Here is a 26289-nt window from a genome sequence, read left to right as displayed (position 1 = left end):
AGTAAGGGAGGGCTCAAAGGGCACTGAATAAACGAATGGGGAAGAAAGCCCTTTAAGTGTTCCTAATTTTAAGAGCTATTCAGATCCCATTAAGGGCATAAAAGGGACAAGCCTGCTCAAAGATTGGAGTTTTGCCTTCCATGACTGCAGCAGGGCCACGTAGTTCACCCAAAAACTAGGAAGAAGAGGATTTGCTTCATGCAGGATCAGTGATAGTGTATCAACCAATCCCCACCATTTGGCAGTTTCCTCATACAAGTGCCCAGAGTCGCAGGGTATTTCCCACTGAACCTGAGATCCTCCTCCAAGCCACATCATCCCCTCATAATCTTTCTTTATGGGCCTTTCCCTGAAATTAATTCCTGGTAGATGGTATAAAAGACCAGTTCCTCCAGGGAGAGAAACTCCCCGGCTGCCACAGGAGGCCAAGGCACTTGGCAGGTAAGACTCATTAATTGGAATCTGCAAAGTTGATGAAGAAATTTCCTAAAGGCTTCTCAGAAAGCTTGGTACTGCATTTGGACTTATCTTCATCAGGCATTTTCTGGTGCCAGATGTGGCTGCCAACCTGGCAGGTCATCCCTGTTTGGGAGAACGTGATTGAATCCATAAGGGAGAATGTAATTGAATTCATTGTCGGGCAAAGAGGCTTTTCTGAGTCTGAACACCGAGCCATAGAATCATAAACTCTTAGGGCTGGAAGGTACCAGGTCACACAGAAAGTTGGGGGAAAATAGTAACAGAATGATGCTCCATGTGGTGTTCTTGAGACTGATGCAATTATGATATGAACGCTAATGAAAATTCACTCTATTGAAAATTTTGCAGTGTTTAAGGGGTTCCCTAAGCCAGGGCTCTCAGATCTTCCACCTGCTTCTAGTGTCTCATGCTATCTACAGCAGACCTGAACATCTAGTTAGCCCTGAATGTCTAGTCCCAGGTGTCTCCGATGTCCTGTGGACACTATGTTCTCAATCAGATTTATGAATTGCATCAATATTTAAATGGGTTTCATCTTGGGGAAATTGAGTGATTGAATCGTATATTTTTTTAAATGAAACTGCATATCCCAAACCCTGTGGCTAAGGGGATTTTTTCTGCTGTAGAGAGCTTGATAAGAGCTTGTCTCTTCTCTATTTTCCTCTTGATACTGGACCTGCTCAAAAGATCAAATAGAACATTCTTGGGGGTGATGGTGAGTTCATTGGTTTCCTTTCTGGCTTATCCCATTACCCTCAACAGAGCGTTCACCATTCATGGAAAAGTATCCTACTGATGCTTTCCCTTCTCAGGCCTTCCTGCAGCCCCCTTCGTGACTTCTCAGCAAGTCTGAGAGCCGGACTCTGGGAGATCGTGGTACTCAGAGTGGTCTGTAGACCTGCAGCATCAGCGTCACCTGGAATTTGTTGGAAGTGCAGGCTCTCAGGCCCATTCTATAACCTTCTGAGTTAGAATCTGCATTTAACAAGGTCCCCCGGGAATTAGTAGCCACATTAAGGTGGGAGAAGCCTGTTAAGGGACCATCACCCCCCTCTCCCTATGCACCATCTGGATGCTGAACTTCCCTACCGTGGGAGTTTCATTCACTCAGCATGTACCCAGCACCTATTATGTACCAACACTAGGCTTGGGCAGTGGAAAAAACAAAAATAGGACGTAGCTCTTGAGAAGCTTATGATCTGACGGGGAAACAGACATGAAAACAGTGATACGAGATGTGAGTAAATTACTGTGGGAAGAGAAAAAAGAATGACCTAATTTTGCCTAGATCTGGTACACTTCACAGAGAAGGTGGCATTTGGCCTGGGTTTTAAAGAATGAATAGGAGTTCACTGGGCCAAGAGGGAATTGCATAGGAGAGTGTAAGAGGCAGGGGATTGTGGACCAGACTGGCATTTGAGAGGCAGAGGCTGTGGTTCTGTCTCCAGATACTGCTTCATGTCTCAGGGAAGGCTCCAAGCTTTGATGCAAACCAAAGCGCTTGGGAAAGTGTTTCTGCACTGAGCGTGATGATAAGAATGTGGGTAAATATTCAAACATCCCAGAAGCCCCTTGGCTCTGGGATGTTTGGATATTTACCCACATTCTTATCACGCTCAGTGATGATAAGATAGTGTTCCTCCAGGATCTTTCTGAACACCCCTTTCCCAGCAGCATGACCTCATGTTTGCTTTTCTCTCCTTTCTGTCCCACCTGCTTCCTTCACACCCACCAGGAAGGATGGCCGAGACAAGGAAAATAATTTAGCTTTTGCCTTGAGGTTCCCTCCCACCACTTTTCAGTGATGGGGAGTATTAAGGAGGTTCCAAGGAAAGGAGAGGAGAAATGAGTATCTAAGGACTTTTTCCTGTTCAGATTTCTCAACTTTTATTTCTTCGGCTATGATATTTTTCTTCCTCAATGTATTTCAGATGATGCCTATTTTCATAGACTAACCTTTCACTTTTTGTTTTTGATTTATCATGAAACACACTAGTCATTGAAAGAATAATATAATGAATACTTGTGTGCCCATCAGCTCTCTTAAAAATCAATGATATGGGGGCTTCCCTGGTGGCGCAGTGGTTGAGAGTCCGCCTGCCGATGCAGGGGACACGGGTTCGTGCCCCGGTCTGGGAGTATCCCACGTGCCGCGGAGCGGCTGGGCCCGTGAGCCTGCGCGTCCGGAGCCTGTGCTCCGCAACGGGAGAGGCCACTGGGAGGATCCCACATGCTGCGGAGCGGCTGGGCCCGTGAGCCATGGCCGCTGAGCCTGCGCGTCCGGAGCCTGTGCTCCGCAACGGGAGGGGCCACAGCAGTGGGAGGCCCGCGTACCGCAAAAAAAAAAAAAAAAAAAAAAAAAAATCAATGATATGGTAGAGAGGTATTTATTCACACTTTGCTTTTTTTTTTTTTCTACAGTTAGCTTACAAGAAGTACATTCAACATGATAAAAATTATTAGGGGGATCATCAAAGGTCAGAGGAAAAGATTGGGGGATTGCAAGGGAAGCTGAAATTACCTGTCCAGATACACAGTTCTCCTTTTCTGGAGATTATCTGGAGCGTATCTGGAAGACCTCCTGGGTGGTCTCTTGGGCAAAACTCTAGAACCACGATTTCTCTTAGGGAGCTTTGAGTAGATGCAGAGGGGGAAGCCAATCTGAGGACGTTTCTGGGGTCCAACCAGTGAATGCACGCTATGGGGAGAACCTGTGCCCTCTTGTGAAGAACATGGTCTAGACGCATGATCGTTCCATCTGTACAGCATGGGTGCCTCCTGGGCTGGAACTAGAATCTCCTCAAAAGACATTTTGGGTCTATTCCACCAATCCTAATGAACACTCTGAGCCCCAAAGCCCCTCGTCAGCAAACAAAGCTGCACAATTTTAATCTGATGATTCAGGTTCAGGGTTAAAGCTCATGATGAAGGCGTTGATCTAAGAGTAAGAATCTCTTCAGGCAAGCTGGAACACAGCTGTGAGCTCTGGAGAGCTCTGAGCTTTGCCACAATTTTCATTCGTGTTTTCCCATCCTGTCGACTCTTTGAGGGAGGGTGGTGTTCCTTGCCAGTTCCCATAGGAGGAACTGAGTGTCTGCTTCTCAAGCACACTCCCCTGGTGCTGGGCCAGAGGAGGATGGCTTTCAGGGAGCAGTACATCCTGAGGGGAAAAGGAAGAGGAACTCCAAAGTTGTGTTTTGGGTTTGGTAAGAGCATTTGTCACCGGTGACAAGACAGTTACAGGAACTTGGGTCACGGGGTGTTGGCAGAATCAGATATCCTGGATCACTTGGTCCAACCCTCTCACTCAATCAGGCCAGGGCCCCAGAGATGTCAAGTAACCTGCTCAATGTCATAGAGCTAGTTAGAGCAAATGCATAACTACAACTCAGGACCTTCTGACCACAAAGCCTGTGTTCTTTCCCTTCCACCACTGCCTCTTTCCATCTCCCAGGACCTCCCATGGGCCTGCACATATGGTAGATGCTTAGTTAGTTACTGTGGTTTCCCCTCCTCTGTTCTAATGTTAGGGTGTCTCGTGTTCTCTGGGCTTTCTCTGCTTTACCACCCCCTTTCTGTGATTCAGTCCAACCCACTCTACAAGGCTCACATACTCATCCTGGTCTCATTTCAGTGATGAGGGTCCTTTTCCATCTCCCAGTCCTTTTGGCTTCCCTGAGCTTGTTCCAGGTTGCAGAATCTGACACAAATGGTAAGTACCACCTTGTCTTGGTTTCCTGGGGCTGCTGTAGCAAAGGACCACAAACTGGGCGGCTTAAGACACAGAAATTTATTCTCCTACAGTTCAGGAGGCTGGAAGTCCGAAATCAAGGTGTTGGCTGGGTCATGCTCCTCTGAAGGCTCTAGGGGAGAATCATTCCTTGCCCCTTTCAGCCTCTGGTAGCTCCCAGCAATCCTTGGCTTATATGTGCGTCACTCCAATCTCTGCCTCCATCTTCACATGGCCTTCTTCTCTGTGGTGTCCTCTGTGTGTCCTCTCCTCTTGTTATAAGACCACAAGTCGTTGGATTTAGAGCCCACTCTAATCCTGTACCTCTATGACTTCTTCCTAATTAGCTACATCTGCAAAGACCCTATTTCCAAACAAGGTCACACTCTCAGGTGCTATAGTTGGACAAGTATTTTGGAGGGACACGATTTAAGCCACTACACTCCCCTTGTTCAAAGACTGCATCCTGGTCCCCCCACCATTCCAGACCCCAATTCGAGTAAAACAAGGAACCCCACCTCTACTCTACACCATCCCCTTCCCTACCTCTGGGTCCTTGTGATCAGCTAAGCCCTCTGAGGAACTTGTTTTCAGGTCCACCTCACCAAGAACCAAAAAATATCCCCACAGCCCAGAGCCAAGACCCAACCTGAGTGGTCACACACCTTCTTAATCCCATCACTGGGTCCAGTCAGGCCTCTGTATCCACAGGTTCTGCATCAGCAGATTCAACAAGCAGTGGACTGAAAATATTTTTTTAAAAGATTCCAGAAAGCTCCCCCCGCCCCACAAAAAAAAAACCCGCTCTGGCAACTATTTACATGACATTTACATTGCATTAAGTATTACAAGTAATCTAGAGGTGATTCAAAGTATACAGGAAGATGTGCATAGGTTATATACAAATACTATGCCCTTTTCCATAAGGCACTTGAGCATCCTGGGGGGTCCTGGCACCAATCCCCTGTGGATACTGAGGGACGAATGTATTCTACTGGACTCCTAAAGAGTGATACTGACACCTTATTGAGGATCAGAGAGTATTCTTCCCATTCTGGGCTTTTCCTCCTGTCGAATGTTTCCTAATCTTGATCTTCTGCCTGCTCAGGTTTGAGTGGTGGGGATAATGGTGGAGAAAGAGGGAGACAGAGCAAAGGGCTTCTCCAAAGAGTGGTGTCTGATGCCCTGCTCCTTGCTTCTTCCCCTCCAAGAGCAGGACACCCACACCTTCACCATCTCTGATGCTGTGAGTCAGGTCAAGATCCAGGTCAACAAGGCCTTCCTGGATTCCCGGACCAGGTAGGTGAGACACACATACCACATGCTTCTCTTCCGAGGCTGACGAGTGCGTCTAGGCCAGTCCTGACAAGCCAATGAGCCAAAGCAATTTTACAACCTGCCCTTCCACCCCCAGCCCCTGCCCACCTGCGAGTATGGGGCAAGTATGAGTAAAAGCCAACTACTCCCAAAATCCTCAGCCTCTAAGTTACCTTGAAGGGGATGTCTCATCTGATCCGATAAGCACTTTCTTCCACATGGCTGAGTGATGCCTTAGGTCGTGCATTGCAGAGTCTCAGAAAGCCTGTCCCTAGAAGTTCTCCATTCATTCAACATGTCTTAGGTCAGGTCCCCCTGAGGCAGAACCTGAGACCTGGATTCACATGTGGGTGGCTTACTGGGGAGTGCTCTCACGAAAGCTGTAGCGGAGTGAGGGAGTGAGGCCAGATAGGTACAAAGAAGGGGTTAAGCAGGGATGTGGTTTAAGGTCTAGCCCCAGCTGACCCCACCGGGAGATCCGGAGTGTAGGCTGCACCTCAGAGCCTGTCCTACCCCAAGCAAGGGAGCAGAGCTTTCACCTGCCAAAGGGGTCCTTGTCAGCCAGACGTGCTGCAAGCTTGGCACTGGGGGGTGGGGGGCGCGGTGTAGCACACTGTGTTACTCCCAGGCACCTCCAGCCAGGAAGCCACCCTGACTCAGAAGCAATTGCCCAAGAAAGTTACGGCAGTGAGCCATCAGCGGCTAGGGGAGGGGCACGCCAAAGCTATAAATGGGCCCAAAGGAACTTGAGAAACGTGCAGGACACCAGCAGAGGCAGCCACCTCCCGACCACGTGTAGGGCCTGGCTTTCCTGAAATAAGCAATGCAGACTGGGTCCCTTCCCTCAGGAAGCCCATGCTGGAGCTAGAGAGGCAGATAAACAAGAGTAACCACTTCACCGAGCAGAAAACAACCTTGCTCGGTCCTCTTGCTGCCCCTTTACTGGACTTGGGGTTTCATTCCTCCCTGGCCCTTGCATAAACTCTCGAGAGGTCCCATAACTTTTTTGCTGACTTTTAGATGACAAGATGTGCTCTGATCACTTCTAGTCCTTTCAGGAACTCAAATGTCAGCAGAAGAAGACAAAGCCCAGAGCCTCTCACTTTCCTCCACTCGGAGCTGCTTTAGGCTTTCATAGTGAGAGAAGGGTGCGTGGTCCGCCCGTCCCTCTTTCCCGAGCTTCTCCTCATCCCCCAGCCCGGGATTGTCACTCTTAGGGGTCAAGCTGGGGGAGGTAGGAGAGATACAGGATGGCAAAGTCTAAGTCGCCTGGACAGCTTAGTGCCTGGGTGTTGGGGGTTGGGTCAGAAGCTCCTTCCCTCCTCGGGCGCTTTTCGGTTCTCAGAGATTCTGCTGCCAATGCTGTGACCCAGAGAAGTTTCTGACCGGTAGCTCACAGCTCCACCCCTCAGCCCTGGAGCTTGCGGCTCCCTCCCTCACGCCCCCTCACACCATCTTGAGCCAGGTCCCCTTTAAAGACGCTCCAGAAGACTAAAAGCTTTGCCCAGCTGCTGGAGGATGTGCCGATTTGGGGCCGAGGGCTGCCCTGTCTGGCTTACTCTGCTGTTAGGTGCACAGCACGAGACACCTCTTCTTTTCTTGTTTTCTTTAGGCTCTTTGGGCAGGGGTCAACCACCAGCCATAGCTCCAGGACACACAGCAGGGGCCCCCTCTCAAGGCCCTTGTCACTAGACTGAGTGCGAAGAAGAAGCCCCACGGTGGCAGGAGGGAAATGCCTGGTATTTCAGCAACTACCTCCAGATGAACATTCTCTCTCCCTCCTTAACATCAATCCTTTTATAGCCCAAGGTCAGGGTAGAATAAAAGCCACGCAATCGGTTTTCGTCACCTCCTTTGCAAGTCGTGCTGCACAGGACGACCCAGCCCTGCCTTGGAACTCATCCCCACCGATTAGTTCTTGGATTTAGGGGTCTCATGGAGACATAAAGAATCACATTGAAACATCTTGTTCACAAGCACACAGACAATCCAGTGACTCACAATCGGTGATAAGGACAATGAAGGAAATAAACAGGGCAGTGGCTGCTACTCTAGGTGCAGGGAGCAGGGAAGCCTGACGGAGGATGAGAAGGAACCAGCCATGTAGAGAGCCAGGGGGATGGCATTCCAGGGTCTGGGAGCAGCAAAGGCAAAGGTCCTGAGGCAGGAAAGAGCTTAGGGTCCTCAGGAAACAGAAAGAAGGCCCACGCTGGTGGCGGCAGTAGGAAAAGAGGACAACACAGGTGGCGCCTGAGGGCCAAATAGTCAGAGGCACAGCAGTGGCTGACAGGGGCTGGGGGAGAAGGGCATGGATTGGGCCGGCTGTTCATGGGTGTGGGGTCTCCTCTGAGGGTGATGAAAACGTTTGGGAACTAGATAGAGGCAAAGATCCCACGACGTCACGAGCACGTACACAGTAAGCCCGTGGATTCACGCACGGCACAGGGAGAGCCAAGGAAGTGCTTCAGCCAGAGTGGCCTGGTCTGCTTTTCATTCGAAAAAGCGCCTTCCTGCAGCTGGATGGAGAACGGATGGCAGAAGGACAGGAGAGGAGGCATGAGTTCCATTAGGGCTCCGCTGTGGCCATCCAGATGGGAGAGGATGGGGCTCGGACAAGGGGGTAGAGGCCTGGAGATGGAAAAAGAGCTCCTCCAAGGCCCTGCTTGCTCCCGTGGAGCCCGGCCCTGAGGCAGAGCAGGAGGTAAGTTCCTGGTGAGTCAAGGTCAGGCAGGAGACCGCGCAGAACGCTAGCCAGGGGAGAAAGGCAGGAACAGGTAGGGCCTTGCACGGGACCTTTGGGCGGAGCCCTGGGAGGCCCAGCAACACACCTTCTCTGTTGGGTCGGGGCGGGGGGGCCCTTTGGGACCCATAATGATGGTGATGGCGCTGATGCTACCACGTGTGGGTGTTTACTCTGTGCCAGAGACAGCTCTCAGCACTTCACATGCCTTCCTCCCCCGAATCCTAGAAAGTGCTAAATGCAACTATGTGAAATAGCTGTTTTTGAAGTCAAAATGATCAAATAACGTGATTGCGATCACTATCCTCATTTTGTGGGTAAGGAAATGGGGTACAGAGATGTTGAGTAACCTGCTCAAAGGCACACAGCTACTAAGTGGCGGCATTAGTCAAAGCCAGCCAGCGTGTTCCGAAGGCCCTGCTGTAAGTCACACGGTGAGTCCTAGCTCACTCAGAGGTTCACGTCTGTAAACCAATCCTGGGGGAACCAGGGTTCAAACTCTAGGTCAGTGCTGTCCAATACAGGAGCCACTGACTACATGTGGCTACAGAGCCCTTGAAATGTGGCTAGTGACACTGAGGGACTGAATTTTTAATTGTATTTAATTTTAATGAATTTCCATTTAAACAGCCACACGTGGCTAGCGGTTACCATACGGGACATGCCTTGCAGCAGTCTGGGCCACTGGGCCATGATGTCTCTTGTAACAGCAACAAAAGGCAGTCTGGCTTATCTTCTTGGGTCCTTTCTCACCGAGGTTGGGGGGAGGTTGGAAGGGGTCAGGCCTGGTGATTACAGCTCAGTCATCGCCCATTGTCGCCCCTCAGGCTGAGCACCAGGCCCCCTCATGCTTGAAGTAGAATCGATAACCCGCTCCACGGGGACAGGCCAGGAGTTGCAGCCTGTGACGCATATCCCCAAAGCAGGGTTGCCTTTGTGAGAATTTGAGCCACTTCCAAAATTTCAGTCTTAGAGCCGTAAAGATCATCTCATAGGACCCCTCATCTCACACACAAGAAACTGAGGCACAGGAAGGGGGAGAGGGTTCTCATGCAGGGACTTTTCTGACACCACCTTGGTCACCAACTTCTTAGTGGTAGAAAGGTTTTGGGCTTCTCTTTTTATAGATAGGTAATTAAGAAAAAGCCCGAACATCTGGCCCAAGAAATGGTCAACAAGAGGCTAGATGCTACAGCCACAACTAAACAAACTCCACACTAACTCTAGGGCCAGATGGGATGAAGGAGGCTTTCATGGGCAGAACTGGGGCCCATAGGCATGTTATTTCCAGAATTCTCGGTGCACGAGGCCAGCTCCATGGTCAGGGGTTCCTCGGTCTGAATTGGTACATCCTGGGACTTAGGTGTTCTTAGGGTTCCCCAACTGATTCGGAAGCAGCCAGCACAGCTGCAACCCTCTGACTCTAATTCAGGAAGTGCTCACGTCCATCTGTCTGCCTTCCTTCAGAACCAGACTTAACGAAGCTTAAAGACACACTGTAGCTTCCTCCTCCCAGAGGAGATTTCCCAGAGGAGATTTTCCAGAGGCATCAGAGGAGAGCTAAGAAAAGATCCTGAGAGCACAGAAGTGGGGGTCTCCTGTGTGCTGCCCACACCCCCGTGGCTCCGCTGTACACACACAGCACCTCACACCCCTGCTACAGGGTCGGAGCCGAGGGCCCGGTCATGACTCCCCCTTTGCTCTCCATTGTAGGCTGAAGACGGCCATGAGCTCTGAGGCGCCCACCACCCGACAGCTCTCCAAATACCTCAAGCACGCCAAGGGCTGGACCCGCATGGCCATCCGCTACGGGCAGGTGTGGGAGGAGTCCTTAAAGAGACTGAGGCAGAAAGCGACCCCGACCAATGTCACAGGTACAGAAAACCCACCAGCCCTCTGATGGCAGGAAGGGGTCATCTCCCCACAGGAGAGAACACAAGCCACCAAAAGCCGCAGTTCCTACTGGGAGCCATCTCCTCTCTCTCTGTCAGAATCATGGACTGCAGAGCAAGGAGGGGCTGGGAGGACAGCCAGGCCAATGCTCCTTCTGCAGAGAAAGGAACTTGGGCCCAGCAAGGTCACATTGCCAACTCCAAATGAGGGGACATTTGTGCCTTTTGTTATAACACCATCTGTAAGGTCTCTGTCCAGAGGAAGGACTAAAGTTAATGAACACGGGTCCCCTGTCCCAAACCACAGTGTCACCACTTCCGCCTGTGGAGGGGACATTTCAGCCACCTGTGTCCGGGGGGATTTACTGGGATTACGTCACAGGTGATGAGCTGTCTCTCCTGTTCTGGGTACCGTGGAGCTGAAACAATGAGCCGATGGATTGATCATGACCTCCTCAACCCCTCCACCCCACCCCCTACCAAATGTCACTGTTCACGGTGGGTCACGGAGGAAGGGAATTGGTCTTGATGGGAGGAAGAGGCTGCAGGTTCTCCCCGGGAAAACATCAAGCGGGGGAAGATACCTGGCCTAGGACTTGGGCAAATCCCAAAGTTCCAAAAGGAGGAAACCAGGACAAGGTAGGGAGAAGTAGGGAGCACTTTGGACTCTGAGACTCAAAAGGTGCTGGGGCTTGAACCTCGGGCCCTGCCAACTTCTGCACATGAGCCCCCGAAGAAGGCCCCCAGAGCCGGATTCCCTTCAGGCTGCATTAGGACGTTGGCGGCTCTTTCCATTCTGTGCCCACGTGGAGGTCTCTGATGCCTAAAGCTCCCCCACTCTGTTACTCCCGCCGAGACCACAGCGCCCCTCACGTAAAAATGCCCTGTCCCTTCCCAACATCTTTCCTCTCTAGATTCCTGCGTGCTTGGGACCTTAGACGTCAGTGGAGCTTTAGAAGAAAAGCAATCTTCTCAAACTAACTCATACTAACATGTACCTAACCTCTCAGGGGTACTGTTCTAAAAGAAAGATCTGTTGATTCCAAGGGTCTGATAGACGAAGAACTACTAACAATTCTGGAGACTGTTACTATCTGTGTGGCCTTGGGCAAGTCCCGTTCTCTTGTGAGATGAGAATTTAAATTCTTACCTTAATGAGTTGTCAGGATTCAATGAGAAACCCCCTGAGAAATGCTTACTTAGAACGTGAAATGTATTCCCCAAAAAATCAAGCTCAAAAAATGAACCTCCACTCCGGGCCTCAGAATGGAGAAAGAACTCAGCCCTTTTGGTGCCCCTTCTCTTTCAGACCCTAGCCTGGACTTGACTGCACTCTCTCAGGAGGTGGGCTGTGGTCCCCCAGTTCCTTTGGTGACATGTGATGAGAACAGCCCTTACCGCACCGTCACTGGAGACTGTAATAACAGGTGAGTGGCCAAATAACAGGTGAGTGGCCAGTAGGTGGGTTTAGGAGGCAGGTTCTCCCAACCACCACAGCCAACCCATCTGCCCAGCCCACCTTCCCTGCTCAGCCCAGCCAGGGCCTTTGCCACTTGGGCATTACGGGCTTAACTCCCACCGCCTTACCCTCCTGGACTCGCGTCCCACTGGAATCTGTTCTGTTGGAACCCCGCTAACTTCCCCAACCTTCTAAAGAGACCACTGTATCCCACTGGAAGGAGCACCTTTCCCCAGGGCAGAGGAGCCCCGCGCCTTCGGAGGTGGCAGTAGTTCCGACACCCCACATTTGAGAGGCCCCTCCTCCGCGCCCCCTTTCCCTTGGGCAGAGGCTCCGGGTCCTTCCCCAGGGGATCCCCGTGGAGGTTGCGGAGACGCGGACCCCGGAGCGAGCCCGCCGCCTAGGCTGAGGGCCGGTCTTGCTGTTTCAGGAGGAACCCCGCGCTGGGCGCGTCCAACAGGGCGCTGGCGCGCTGGCTGCCGGCAGAGTACGAGGACGGGCTCTCCCTGCCCTTCGGCTGGACTCCAGGGAAGACGCGGAACGGCTTCCCTCTCCCGCTGGTGAGGGCGGACACGGGGTGGGGGCGAGCCCCGAGCAGGCGGGTGAAAGCTGGGAGTCAGAGGGGAAGGGATGCCCTCCCACAAACACACAAGGAAAGGAAGAAGAAATAGGTGGGGGGACAGACGCGCGCTAGAACCGCATCCGGAGAGAGATGGAGATTTGGACTTCCTCCCTGGTGATGTTCCGGAAAATGCCACTAGAGAGCAGCAGAGCCCAGCCACGTGATGGACACGTCCCAGCTGCCTTCAGGCCAAGTACCCTGGGGTCTCCCAGGCAGATGGCTTCCCTGCCCCATCCTGCTCGCGCTTGCCCTGCCCCAGCCCCTGGAGTGCATCAGCTGGTGCTTGCCGGGACGTCCTATCTGTTGGCCTCATTTGAGTTGGCGGGCCCTCCCCGGAGGCCCTCTTTTATTCCCAGACACCTGGCACCTCCGTGGCACTTACTTCAGGGACAGCCTGTCTTTGTTTTCCCTCTTTGAGTGGAAAGAGCACTGGCCTTGAAGCCAGCAAGTCATACAGACCTGGCCCTTTGTAGCGGCAGGACCTTGGTGAGTGGACCTCACCTGCCTAGTCCTCAGTCTCCTCATCTACAAAATGGGGGTGATGCCACCTACCTCACAAGCTTGTCATGAGGATGAAGTATACCTGGTACATCATAGGTACTCTATAAACTGCAGTTGAATCTGAATCCTCAAAGCACCTTTTCCTCCCTGTCCTTCTCTCTCCACCTGTAGGCCCGTGAGGTATCCAACAAGATTGTAGGCTACCTAAATGAAGAGGGTGTTCTGGACCAAAACAGGTCCCTGCTCTTCATGCAGTGGGGTCAAGTTGTGGACCACGACCTGGATTTTGCCCCCGAAACGGAACTGGAGAGCAGCGAGTACTCCAAAGTGCAGTGTGATGAGCACTGTATCCAGGGAGACAACTGTTTCCCCATCATGGTAGGCCCTGCAGCTGCGGGTCCCTGGCAAACCCCGTGCCTCCCTGATGGGGCAGACATTCCCAGCCTGTCAGCCAGGACCTCCTGGAGATCTTGAATGTTGGTTTGACAGCTTCCCAAGCCTCACACATCTATTCATTCACTCACCCATTTATTTAGCAAATAGACATTAATCATCTACTCTGTGCCAGGCAGTACACTAAGCACTTAGAATTCAAGGGTGAACAAGACACTGTCCCTTCCCTCAAGGACAAAGGACCTGTGTGGGAAATGGACAAGTAGTCACTAATGGCAAAATTGGGAAGCTCTGGGGAGTGTTGTCTTCATCCCTGGCCCAGCAGCACTGATGTCACCTGGGGTCTTATTAGAAATGTAAAATCTCAAACCTCATCCCAGACACTGGGAAGCAGAATCTACATTTTTTCGGAATCCCCAGGAGATTCATTTTATAGACAGTGAAATCTGTGGAATGCTACCGTTAAGTCATCTCAGAGTCGGGAAGGCTGCTCCCAGAATGGATGAGTCAGGATGAGTGGCAGGCATTTGCGGGAATTTCCAGCAGGAAGGGAAAGGAACTTGCAGTGGTGCACCTCTCTTCTTACGCATGATTTTACAGTTAGAGAATGATTTATTCACTCAAACGAATCGGGGCTATGTGTTGTGGTGTAAAGAACATAAGCTGTGAAGTAAGGTCAGCCGAGATCTGAATCCCACATCTTTCCCTTTCAGTTTGTAAGCTCTTGGGCAAATTACTTAACCTTTCTGAGCCTCCATTTTCTCACGTGTAAAATGGGACAGAATTGTCTACCTTACAGGGTTTTATGAGGACCAAAGTGAGACAAAGTATGCATAATGCCAAGCACACGGTAGGTCCAGAATAAATAAATGGTAGCTGTTGTTAGTAGTAATTACTAACACACCCTTTCCTGCCCCATGTCCTGCTTCCTTGTGCCGGGATCTCAGCACTCCCTCTCAACCAAAAATTTGGAGCTTTTGCTATGAAAGATTGAATGATTCCCCCTCAGCCCTTTTAACCCAGCGGATGTAGTGACCTTCAGGACGTTGGGGGCCCAGGATTTATAGCATCAGCAGGAGGTATCTGGAGCCATTGTCTGGCACCGGGGTCCCAGGAGGGCACCATCGGCATCTTTGCCAGCTACATCCAGACCTACCCTGGGGAGAGGTTGCCAGCTGTACCACCTCTGACCAGTCACCCACCCCGATCTCTCTGCAGTTCCCGTGCAACGACTCCAAGGTGAAGACTCAAGGGAAATGCATGCCTTTCTTCCGAGCCGGGTTTGTCTGCCCTACTCCACCTTACCAGTCATTGGCCCGAGAGCAGATCAATGCTCTGACCTCCTTCCTGGACGCCAGTTTAGTGTACAGCCCTGAGACCAGCCTGGCCAGCCGCCTCCGGGATCTCAGCAGCCCACTGGGCCTCATGGCCGTCAACCAGGAGGCCCAGGACCACGGACTGGCCTACCCGCCCTTTGACAACAAGAAGCCGAGCCCCTGTGAGTTCATCAACACCACGGCCCGCGTGCCCTGCTTCCTGACAGGTGAGTCTAGGCTGGCAACAGAGGGGCCAAAGGACGAGGGTATTATCCTGGGGCCTGAGAGCAGAGGAAGGCCAGAAAAGCACAAAGAAAATAAGAAAAATCCACAAAATCCCACCCCTCACAGATAATCATTGTTAGCATTTTAATGCCTATGTTTCCAGTTTTCTTCTATGATAGATGCAGTTCTACCTTGTTTTACACAGTTGGGGTCATACTAGAAGTAATTCTCTGTAACCTGATGTCTTCTCTTAATGTAGCACATCTTTAAATATTCTTCTACATCATGATCTTTAATGGCTGCCTGGTATTCCATGACATATATTTATCATAATTTATTTTGTCAACTTTACTTGGAGACATTTGTGTCATTTCTAGTTTTTCTGTGATTTTTTGTTTGTTCGTTTTTGTTAAGGTCCTGAGCATCCTTGCTGATGAATTCTTGTGCTCATTTTTAATAATTTTACTAAGATAACGTCCTAGAGGAGGACGTTCTAGATTAAGAGGAATTTCCAGTTTTCTTCTATGATAGATGCAGTTCTACCTTGTTTTACACAGTTGGGGTCATACTAGAAGTAATTCTCTGTAACCTGATGTCTTCTCTTAATGTAGCACATCTTTAAATATTCTTCTACATCATGATCTTTAATGGCTGCCTGGTATTCCATGACATATATTTATCATAATTTATTTTGTCAACTTTACTTGGAGACATTTGTGTCATTTCTAGTTTTTCTGTGATTTTTTGTTTGTTCGTTTTTGTTAAGGTCCTGAGCATCCTTGCTGATGAATTCTTGTGCTCATTTTTAATAATTTTACTAAGATAACGTCCTAGAGGAGGACGTTCTAGATTAAGAGGAATTTTTTTTTTTTTTTGCGGTACGCGGGCCTCTCACTGTTGCGGCCTTTCCCATTGCGGAGCACAGGCTCTGTGGCCACGGCTCACGGGCCCAACCGCTCCGCGGCATGTGGGATCCTCCTGGACCGGGGCATGAACCCGTGTCCCCTGCATCGGCAGGCGGACTCTCAACCACTGCGCCACCAGGGAAGCCCGAGGAATGTATATTTTTAAGGCTTTCTATAAACTTGGCACAAAGTCCCCCACTCTATGTAGCCTGTACGCAGCCAAAGCCCTCCAATTCTCATTCGGGGGGCTCATGCCCTCCTGGTCTTCTCTGACTTTGGCTTCTGGAGGCCTTCTCTCTTCCAAAAATCCACTCTCCCAGGGCAAACCCCCAGCCCACCCAGACATGGCAGAAGACCCAGATGTCTTGGTAGAGCTCTTGGATTCTGTATCCATACACATCTCACATCGGTCCAGACACAAAACTAAGCCCTTCCTGTTTTCCATTAAAATATCCAGTAAGACCATGCATTCACGAATTTAATAGATTTTCCTGAAGATTAGAGGACCCAAGGAGAAGTCCCCTTATGAAACAGCTGGTCTTTTACCATCTATATGACCCTCTCCTCCCAATAGCCCCCATCTCTAGATTCTTCTCCCTTATTACACAGAGGAATTCAACCCTACCCAAGCTCTGACCCTCAAACTTGCATTCCTAAAACCATCCAAATTGCTCCGCACAGTAAAAAGCCCCTCGTTTATTTGTAGGTCCCGTCTTAGAAGGCAGTTGGGATTTAATTAGCAAAATTTTACTTTTTAATGTCACCTGTATGTAGTCTTTCTTTACCACAGTCTTGTGGGTTTGACCTTATTATCCCCATTTTCACAGATATGAAGACTGAGGCTTAGAAATGTTAAGTAACTTGTGCAAAGTCACAGAACTAAAAAGTGTGTGTGGAGAGCTGGGATTCAAATCTATGAATCGCAGCCCCGATCTCTTTCCACCTTAAACTAACTGGAAGGAGGGGCTTAGGAGAGCATCCCTCTGGGACGCCACATTTATTCTTTGTGCAGGTTACTGGGTTCTGGGGCTGCTCAGGGGGGACCCACCCTTCTGCCTTCTGGGCTTTCAGGAGATTCCCGAGCCTCAGAGCAGAGCCTGCTGGCCACTTCCCACACCCTCCTTCTCCGAGAGCACAACCGGCTGGCCAGAGAACTAAAGAGACTCAACCCTCATTGGGATGGAGAGAAGCTCTACCAGGAAGCCCGGAAAATCCTAGGAGCCTTCATACAGGTAAGAGGCTCAGGAGAACTGCCTCACGTGCCAGCCTGGCTTCTGCTTCTGGCTCTGCCTTCTGCCCGCGGCCACGCGGCCAGTGACCTCCTCGGCTTTCCACGCCTCCATTTCCCCCTTCCTCTCCTCTGCTGCTTCTTTCCCACTGTCTCATTCTTTTAAACCCTCCCTTTTGTTTCTTCAGCTTCTCGGCCCCAAAATGAATCCCTGGATTCAGGGTGTTGGAGAGTCATTCATATGTCAGTCACTCGGTATGCCTGCCCAGGGGCCATCACTGGGACCACAGGCTCCATCACTCCTGGGACTGTTACATCACAGTTATTTTGATTGTTTTGATTGGATTATCTTCTAAAATTTTCCACACCTAAGCCACATGTCACAGGCAGAGTCAATTGCTATTGATTGACTGATTGACTAACTAGAAGAGACTTAGAAAAGTTGATAAGTTGATATTAACCGTACACATTTTTTTTTTTTTTTTTTTTTTTTTTGCTGCACGCGGGCCTCTCACTGCTGTGGCCTCTCCCGTTGCGGAGCACAGGCTCCGGACGCGCAGGCTCAGCGGCCATGGCTCACGGGTCCAGCCGCTCTGCGGCATGTGGGATCCTCCCGGACCGGGGCATGAACCCGTGTCCCCTGCATCGGTAGGCGGACTCTCAACCACTGCACCACCTGGGAAGCCCCATACACATATTTTTTAAACATTTTATTTTAAAATAATTGTAGATGCTCAGGAAGTTGTATTAAAAAAAAAAAAAGCACATGCACCTAGTCTCCCCCAGTGCTAACAGTTTGCACAACTATGGTACATTATCAAAAGCCAGAAGTTAACATTGATACGAACCATAAAGTTTATTCAGATTTCACCAGTTATAAGTGCAGTCAATTCATGTGGTGCGTGTGTGTGTGTGTGTGTGTGTGTAGCTCCATGTAAGTGTTATCACATATGTAGTTTCATGTAACCACCACCACAATAACGACACTTACCTCTACCATCACCACAGACTCCCTTGTGCTACCTTTTTATAGCCACATCCACCCTCCCCCCTTCCCGCATCCCTAACCCCCGGCAACCACTAATCTGTTCTCCATCTGTACAGTTATGTTATTTCATGAGTATTATATAAATGAAGTCATGCAGTATGTATTCCTTTGAGACTGGCTTTTTACTTTCAGCATAACTTCCTTGAGGTTCATCCAATTTGTTACATACATCAATTGTTCATTTATTTTTGTTGTTTAGTAGTATTCCACATTTGTTTAACCATTCACCTATTGAATGACATTTGCATAGCTTCCAATTTGGGGCTATTATGAATAAAGCTGCTATGAACATTCGTGGATAAGTTTCTGCATGAAAATAGGTTTTTATTTCTCTGGGATATATGCCCAAGAGTGCAATTGCTGGGTTATATGCTAAGTCCATTTTTAGTTTTAAAAGGAACTGCCAAAGTATTTTTCAGAGTGGCTGTACTGTTATTTACATTCCCACCAGCAATGTATGAATGATCCAGTTTCTCTGCATTCTGGTCATTATTTGGTGTCATCACTCATTTTTTTTTTTACCCTTTCTTATAGGTATGTAGTGATATTGCATTGTGGTTTTACTTTGCATTTATCTGATAGCTGATCATATTGAACTTCTTTTCATGTGCTTTCTTGCCATCTGGATAGCCTCTTCAATAAAACATCTGTTCATATGTTTTGCCCATTTTCAAAATGGATTTTGTCTTTTTGTTGAGTTTTGAGAGTTCTTTATATATTCTAGATATGAATCCTTTGTCAGATATGTGACTGTAAATATTTTCTCCCAGTCTGTACTTTGTCTTTTCATTTTCTTAATAGGGTCTTTTGCAGAGTAAGAGTTTTTAATTTTGATGAGGCCAAATTTATCAGTTTTTTCCTTTCATAGGTTGTGTTTTGGTGTCGTTTCAATTATTTCCCTAGTCTTAGGTGCCAGAGATTTGTCTCCTGGTTTTATTTTCCTAGACATTTTATAGTTTTATCGTTTACATTTAAGTCCATGATCCATTTGAGGTTAATTTTTGTATAAAGCATAAGGTTTAGGTCAGGGTTCATTTGGGGTGGGGGGTATGGTTGTCTAATTGCTCCAGCACCACTTATTGAAAGGCTATCTTTCTCCTTTTGAATTGCTTTTGCTCTATTGTCAAAAATTATTTGGGCATTATGTGGCAGCCTGGATGGGAGGGAAGTCTGTGGGAGAATGGATACATGTATATGTATGACTGAGTTGCTTTGCTGTGCACCTGAAACTATCACAACATTGTTAATCAGCTATACTCCAATATAAAATAAAAAGTTTAAAAAAAACTATTTGGGCATATTTATGTCAATCTATTTCTAGGTTGTCCATTCTATTCCACTAATCTATGTGTCTATTCCTACACCAGTACCACAGTGTTTAATAACTGTAGCTTTACAATAAGACAACATTAGGAAGAAAGACTCCTCACTTTATTCTATTTCAAAATTATTTTGGCTATTGTAGGGTCTTTACCTTTCCATATATATTTTAAAATATGCTTATCTATGTCTACAAAGAAATCTTGCTGAGATTTTGATAAGAATTGTATTAAAACTATAGATCAATTTAGGGACAATTGACATCTTTACAATGTTGAGTTTTCCACTATATAAACATAGTATGTCTCTCCAAGTATTTAGATTTTCTTTGATTTATTTCATCAGCATTTTATAATTTTAATCATACAGATCCTATACATGCTTATTACATTTATACCTGAGTATTTCATTTCCCTTAGAGGAATTGTAAGTGGTATTACATCTCTCATTTCAGTTTCCACTTATTCATTATCAGTGTATAAAAATATAATTGATCTTTATGTGTTGATTCTGTATCCTATGACCTTGTTGAACGCAATTAGTTCCAGGAGTTCTGTAGATTCCTTGGGATTTTCTACATAGATAGTCATGTCATCTACAAATAATGACAGTTATATTCCTTCTTTTCTAATTTGTATGTTTTTCATTTCTTTTTCTTGCCTTATTACAGTAGCTACAACTTCCAGTACTATACTGAATAAGAGTGATGAGAGCAGACATTCTTGTCTTCCCAATAGTAAAAGAAAGGCATTCAAGGTTTCACCATTAAGTATAGTTAGTTGTGATTTTTTTTGTAAATGCTCTATATGAAGTTGAGGACGTTCTGCTCCATTCCTAGCATACTGAGAGTTTTTATCATGAATAGATGTGGAATTTTGTCAAATGGTTTTTCTGCATTGATTTAGATAATCATATGACTTTTCTTCTTTAGTTTATTCTGCTTGCTTTAGGTTTACTTTGCTCTTCCTGCTAGTTTATTGAGGTAGGAGCTTAGATTATTGATTTGAGAGCTTTCTTCTTTTCTAGCATAAGTATTACAAGTGATATAAATTTCCCTCTTAGCACAGTTAGTTGTATCCCACAAATATTGATAGGTTGTATTTTCATTTTAATTCACTGTGTATGTTTTGTTGTTGTTGTTTCTTCTTTTCAGACTTTCTCTTTGACCTATGGGTTATTGAGAAGTATATTGTTTTATATCCAAGTGTTTAGAGATTTTTCTGCTGCCTTTTTGTTACTGATTTCTAATTTGATTCCATCATGGTCAGAGAATATACTCTTATGATCTCAATTCTTTCAAATTTGTTAAGGTTTATTTTATAACCCTGGTATGGTTATCTTGTTGAATGTTCCATAGGTCCTTAGAAAGTATTTGCATTCTGCTGTTGATGGGTGTAGTGTTACCCAGTACATCATTCTTCTTTCCTTTCTGGAGGTCACACGTCTTTCCCCTGTGCGTGTGTCTCTCTCATCGTAGCAGGACACTAGTCTTTTTGGATTAGGGCTCCACCCTTATGACATCATTTAACCTTAATTACCTCTTTACAGGCCCTATCTTCAAATACAGTCAAATGAGAGGGTTAGAGCTTCAACATATGGATTTTCATCCATAATAAGGCGTCTTGGACTACAAGGAAAAGAAACCCACGCAAGCTAGTTCAGATGTTCAGTACTGGTTCACCCTATACATGTATCAAATGGAAGCTAGTAAGGGTTTCTCCTGGAACCCCCAGGCAGGGAGTGTAGTTGGGCCTCAACTAGGGTGAGAGCCAGAGACTGGAAACCATCTGGAATTAGGGCAGCTACTCTCACTCTGTCTCTCCCTCCTCTCTGCTCCTCTCTTCACTTCTCCACTCTCTTTCTCTGCAGATGGGTTTTCTCTGCTTTTCTGCACATGATAGAAAATGACAACGCATATCACCCCATCTGTCCCCTCAGATAGAGTGCCGTCAGAAACAGTCTTGAATAGCTGCATCTGAAATCTAAGTTCCTGAGAGAGAGAATCTGACTAACCAGCTTAGTCTGGTGCCACAGCTGGGCCCGTCCACTGTGGCCAGAGGTAGGGCTTCTCACACCCTTTTCTCATGACTTGTTTCTCCTTCCAGATTATCACCTTTAGGGACTACCTTCCCATTGTGCTAGGTGATGAGATGCAAACGTGGATCCCTCCATACCAAGGCTATAACGAATCTGTGGACCCCCGAATTTCCAATGTCTTCACCTTCGCCTTCCGCTTTGGCCACTTGGAGGTCCCCTCCACTGTCTTCCGCCTGGATGAGAATTATCAGCCATGGGGTCTGGAAGCAGAGCTCCCCCTGCATACCCTTTTCTTCAATACCTGGAGGATAGTCAAAGATGGTATGTCCTTTCAGGGAAGCACTGTCACTAGGCTGTCTCACTCTCTAGCCTGCTTCTAGGGAAACCTGGCTTGGAAGTCAGACTCCAGGCACTTCCTGTGTGACTTTGGGCAAGTGAGTTCACCTCACTGAGCCTCAGTTTCTTCATCTGTAAAATGGGGACAGTAATAATACCTATCTCATAGGATATTAAAAAAATAGAAATATATGTATGAAGCACCCTACAATGGTTCCTGACACACAGGAGGTGGTCACTAAATATTAGTTGTTATTCTTTCTTTCTTCCGCTGGCCTTTAAGATGCCGAGTTTTCCCTGTTTCCTTTCCCTGCCTCAGCCTTCTCTGATCCCTGCAGAAATAATTCCTGGGTCTGGTAAAAAAAAAAAAAAAAATTGCTCTTTTTCTGCTCTCCTCTATGGCTTTCCACCTACATTAAGTGCCAAAGGTTGAACCCAGCTCCCCTTTATCCTGAGGTGAGCTGTGTTGAAACTGGCTTTACTTAAGGCCTGACAAGTCAGGGCATTTTCCAGAGATTTCTGACATCTCTCCCCAAGCTGCACAGTTCATTGGGGGAACATATGGAGGAGAGGGAGCCAACTCTCTGAACTGGAGTTTGAAGGAAACCCTAAGCTTATGCTCATGCCATCACCCCAGGACGGCAGGTGGTCCGGACTGACCCCCAGCCCCCAGCATACCCTGCGGGCTGCATTGTGCTCTTCTCTCCCCACTTCCAGCCCGAGAGGTGCAGTTGGCCCTTCTTTCACCTGAGAAAGAGAAAATGCCTAGTGGAGGGAGAAGCCAGCAGTGGAAGATGTCCCCAGCTGCCCCCATCCCCAACATGGCCTCTGGGTCTCCCTTGCAGGTGGAATTGACCCTCTGGTGCGGGGCCTGCTGGCCAAGAAGTCCAAATCGATGAATCAGGATAAAATGATGACGGGCGAGCTGCGCAACAAGCTTTTCCAACCCACTCACACGATCCACGGCTTTGACCTGGCTGCCATCAACATACAGCGTTGCCGGGACCATGGGATGCCTGGTGAGTGGGCCTAGGGACCTGCCAGGCCTGGGGAACTTTTAGCTACCTTCTGGGGTTCCAAGGGACTCTCGTCTGTAGCCCTGAGGAGCTGATCACTTCTAAAACAGAAGGCAGAGATGCCCCTTTTTTTTTTTTTTGACCGTGCCACGCAGCATGTGGGATCTTAGTTCCCCGACCAGGGATAGAACCCGTGCCCCCTGCAGTGGAAGCACAGAGTCTTAACCACTGGACCGCCATGGAAGTCCAGAGATGCCCATTTTTAAAACTCACTTTGCTCATCTGTGAAATGGAATCTTCCATTCTCCTTAATGCAGAGACCAGAGAACACATCTGGTACTTTCTTTGAGCTCCTCAAATGAAAGAAATCAACAACTGACTTGTAAAACCAGTTTAAAAGTCCAGAAAATATTAAGAAAAGGATAACAGAGGGAAAACAACGACTATCGGATCTTCCTAAATGTAGTACTTAAGAGCCAGACTGCCTGGGTTCAAATTCCACCTATGCCCTTTCTACTTATGTGACCTTAGGCAAGTTACCTGACATCTCTGTTCTTCAATTTACGTTTGTGTACGGTGCTTAGACTAGTTCCTGGATCTATAGTAAGCACCATATATCCTACTGGCCCCCTCGAAGCGTAAGTGCCACTGTATAATACAATGGCTCACTGACTCCCCTATCCCAAGTCTGTGAACACAGACTTTCTGGGGCTGATGGAGCTGGAGTGGGCACGTCTGCAAGGGGGATGAGACAGCTCCAGCCTCTCTGCCCTAGGGTACAACTCCTGGAGAGGCTTCTGTGGCCTCTCACAGCCCAAAACGCCGAAGGAGCTGCACGCCGTGCTGAAGAACAAGGTGCTGGCTGAGAAGTTACTGGATCTCTACGGGACCCCTGACAACATTGACATCTGGATAGGGGCCATCGCTGAGCCCCTGGTAGAAAGGGGCCAGGTGGGGCATCTCCTGGCCTGCCTCCTGGGAAGGCAATTCCAGAAGATCCGTGATGGAGACAGGTGAGTGAGACCTCAGTGGGGAGGGCGCGGAGGGCATCCCTTCTCGGAGGTGGGCCGTGGGCGTCCTATAGGAGGACTGACGCCAGACCTTGGCATGTTCCGGTGACCTCCTTCCTTCCCCTCTGGCGGACTGGGGAGGGGTCCAACAGCTGGGCTGTATGGAGAGACCCTGCTTCTGTCTCTGCAGGTTCTGGTGGGAGAACCCTGGGGTCTTCACTGAGAAACAGAGGAACTCTCTACAGAAAATGTCCTTGTCACGCCTTGTCTGTGACAACACCCACGTCACCAAGGTCCCGCTGCACCCCCTCCAAGCCAACAGCTACCCCCAAGACTTTGTGGACTGCTCAGCCATCGATAAGCTGGACCTCTCACCGTGGGCCTCGAGGAGAATTAGGGGCCTGGGCTCCAAGGCCTCCCAAACTGTGCAGTAAAGCTCCCCTTGGTCCACGATGCCATTTCAAGCAAGCTCAGTGACCCGGTCCCTTAGAGCTCCATACCCAGTCCCAGCCCTTCTTTCCAGCCAGGTCTCTCTACACTCCCTGGATGCACACCTTGCTCATGCCCGAGGCCAGCCCCCTCGGCCTCTCCAGCTCTTCCTCTTGAATCCATCCTCTCTGCCTGCGGAAACCCTCCTTTCTGTCAAGACTCCGAGATACCCTCTGAGACACCTTCCAGTCTAGCTTGCCAGATGTCAGCCATCCTCTCCCCTGAACAAGTCAAGGCCTTTACACCCTTATCTCTCCTCCCCATGAACGAGATTGTAAACTCCTTGAGCCAGGGACTTCAGCCCACTTCCAAGTGTGTCCCGTGGCCCCCAGCATGGTGCTCAGCACACAGTAAGTGCTCAGTAAACGTTTGGTGATTGACTACAGGTGCTGGCAATCACCTTGTTCCCCTCCCAAGGCAGGCCTTGGAATCACAGTTCAGACATGTCTCACCACCAACAGGTCGTGTGCACGAGTCTATGGGGTGAGAGGGCACGGTCTGGTGGGATTTCAAAGTGCTCTCAAAGAAAAAGAGGAGGCAAGGGGCTCCTGGGAAAAGAAGCCAAGGCCGTGGGGTGGCAAGAGAGCACTCAGTGCCACGGGGTCAAAGAGGGAGGAAATCCAAGCCTGGATTCCCCCAGAGCTAAAGTTAATTTCCCTTCCAGGGGCCCTTCAGGGAAATACCCTCTTCTTCTAGGCCAGTCCTTGGAGCCTGCGAGGCCTTTGACGGGCAGCTCCAGAACATTGCTAACGCTGTCGCCCAATACATATTCATGAGTTGTTTTAAAATGACCTTCCTGGGTAAGGTCAGCCCAGCCGCCGGGGCCTCCAGATCCCTTGACTGGTGGGGCAGGGGTGGGAGGCACTTAGCCATCCTGTGGGAAAAGCCCAGGAGCCAGGAGGCCTGGGCTGCAGCCCTGACTCTGGCACCCTCTTCTCTGTGAGGCCTCAGATGAGGCCCTTCACCTCACTGAACACCCCTCTCGTCATCAGTGAAACGGAGCTGAGTAGTATTTATCCTGCTAGGGTGAAGTGCCGGGGGCTCCTATGGGCATGGGAGCCCCAGCATCCTGCATATTTTCAGCCTCCAGCTGTGGGTGCCCCTCCTTAAATGCGGGAAGAAGGGAGGGAATCCACCAGTCAGAGGGATTAAGTTCCAGGCAAGTTTATTAGGGAGTATGCTCCTTCCCCTCCTTCAGCGCCGCCTGCTGTCCCAGTCTGGGAACCTGGCCCCGTGAAGGCAGGAGTGAGAAGGCGTCTACTGTCCTAGGGCCTCCGAACCACTGTGCCAGCTGCAGGGGTGCAGGACCAGAGGTGCCTTGTTATCTGGGGAGGGAACTACCTTCTCATCACCCCTCTGCTCTTCCTCTCCTGCAGGAAAAGTGTGTGTCCCCTCTATTTCCCGGCCTGACACAGAGTGAGCACGTAGCAAATACTTCCCAGAGCAATGCACGAACAGAAGGGCTTGGTGACCACAATTCCTGTTCCCTGGGGAAGGTGAGGGAAGAGGGTCTGCTTGGTTTGGCCTGGCCCCTAGACTTCTAAGAACTGACTGCCTTCCATGTATGAATCAGCCAAAGGAGGACTCCTGGATGTCCTGACCCCCAGTTCAGAAAGGGCCCTGAAGCACTGACCACCCTGGTTCAAGTTCAGAGCCCAGAGCAAGCCTCATGCTGAGGGTCCAGCCCCACTGCAGACAGAGCAAAGATCCCCATCGGTGATGTTTTATTATCATAATCATCAGGTACAAACAAATGGTACAAAAGAGCCAATGGGCCCCAGTCCCTCTCCAGGCAGGCTCCTGTGAAAAAGCAAGAGAAGAGAGTAAGGAAGAAAAAGGGCAGCCAGGGACTGAGCCTGGCTCGCACGGGCCCATAACTCAACCACCACCCACAGCCCAACTGCTACTAGCCACTCCTCTGGGGTCGCTGGTTCACCTCTGCTACCCGGACACTCTCAAGGTATAAGCTCCGTGAGAGCAGAAACGGTGTCTGACTTTTTCTGTATGTTTCCTCTGCCTAGCACAGTGCCTGGCAGGTAGTAAGTGCTCAATAAACCGAGTACTAGGAGAACGCAAATGGACCTTCTAAGGCGCCCTGATAGCTGTTATTTACAGAGAAGAAAATTCAGGCTTAGCAAGGTTGAGGAACTTGTTCAAGGTCACATAGCTGGTGAGCTGCAGAGGCAGGGTTTTGAATTCTTTTTTTTTTTTTTTTTTTTTTGCGG

The 26289-nt window shown here is 49.0% G+C and overlaps 1 protein-coding gene across 3 annotated transcripts in view; it reads left to right on the top strand.

Annotated features, from left to right (window-relative positions):
- Positions 1–323: 323 nt before the first annotated feature.
- The window catches only part of LPO (lactoperoxidase), a 31591-nt gene continuing 5625 nt past the window's right edge, over positions 324–26289 (top strand). The window contains exons 1-13 of one of the 3 annotated variants that reach the window (XR_008619171.1): positions 324–441; positions 4115–4192; positions 5422–5509; positions 9981–10141; positions 11469–11586; positions 12049–12178; positions 12913–13119; positions 14353–14677; positions 16652–16812; positions 21282–21534; positions 22395–22568; positions 23341–23578; positions 23766–25807. Coding sequence is in view for 1 of the 3 variants with exons in the window: in XM_007119491.4 (XP_007119553.2) it covers positions 4117–4192; positions 5422–5509; positions 9981–10141; positions 11469–11586; positions 12049–12178; positions 12913–13119; positions 14353–14677; positions 16652–16812; positions 21282–21534; positions 22395–22568; positions 23341–23578; positions 23766–24009 (2175 nt within the window). In the remaining 2 variants the exon portion in view is untranslated. Of the gene's footprint in view, positions 442–4114; positions 4193–5421; positions 5510–9980; positions 10142–11468; positions 11587–12048; positions 12179–12912; positions 13120–14352; positions 14678–16651; positions 16813–21281; positions 21535–22394; positions 22569–23340; positions 23579–23765; positions 26247–26289 lie in introns of those variants that run through there. The other 2 variants (XR_008619172.1, XM_007119491.4) reach the window with 2 other exon arrangements.

This window comes from Physeter macrocephalus, chromosome 14 (genome assembly GCF_002837175.3).
Source record: "Physeter macrocephalus isolate SW-GA chromosome 14, ASM283717v5, whole genome shotgun sequence".
Taxonomy (NCBI): Eukaryota; Metazoa; Chordata; class Mammalia; order Artiodactyla; family Physeteridae; genus Physeter; species Physeter macrocephalus.
The sequence above is the reverse complement of the archived record's forward strand: the minus strand, read 5'-3'. Positions and strand labels throughout refer to the sequence as shown.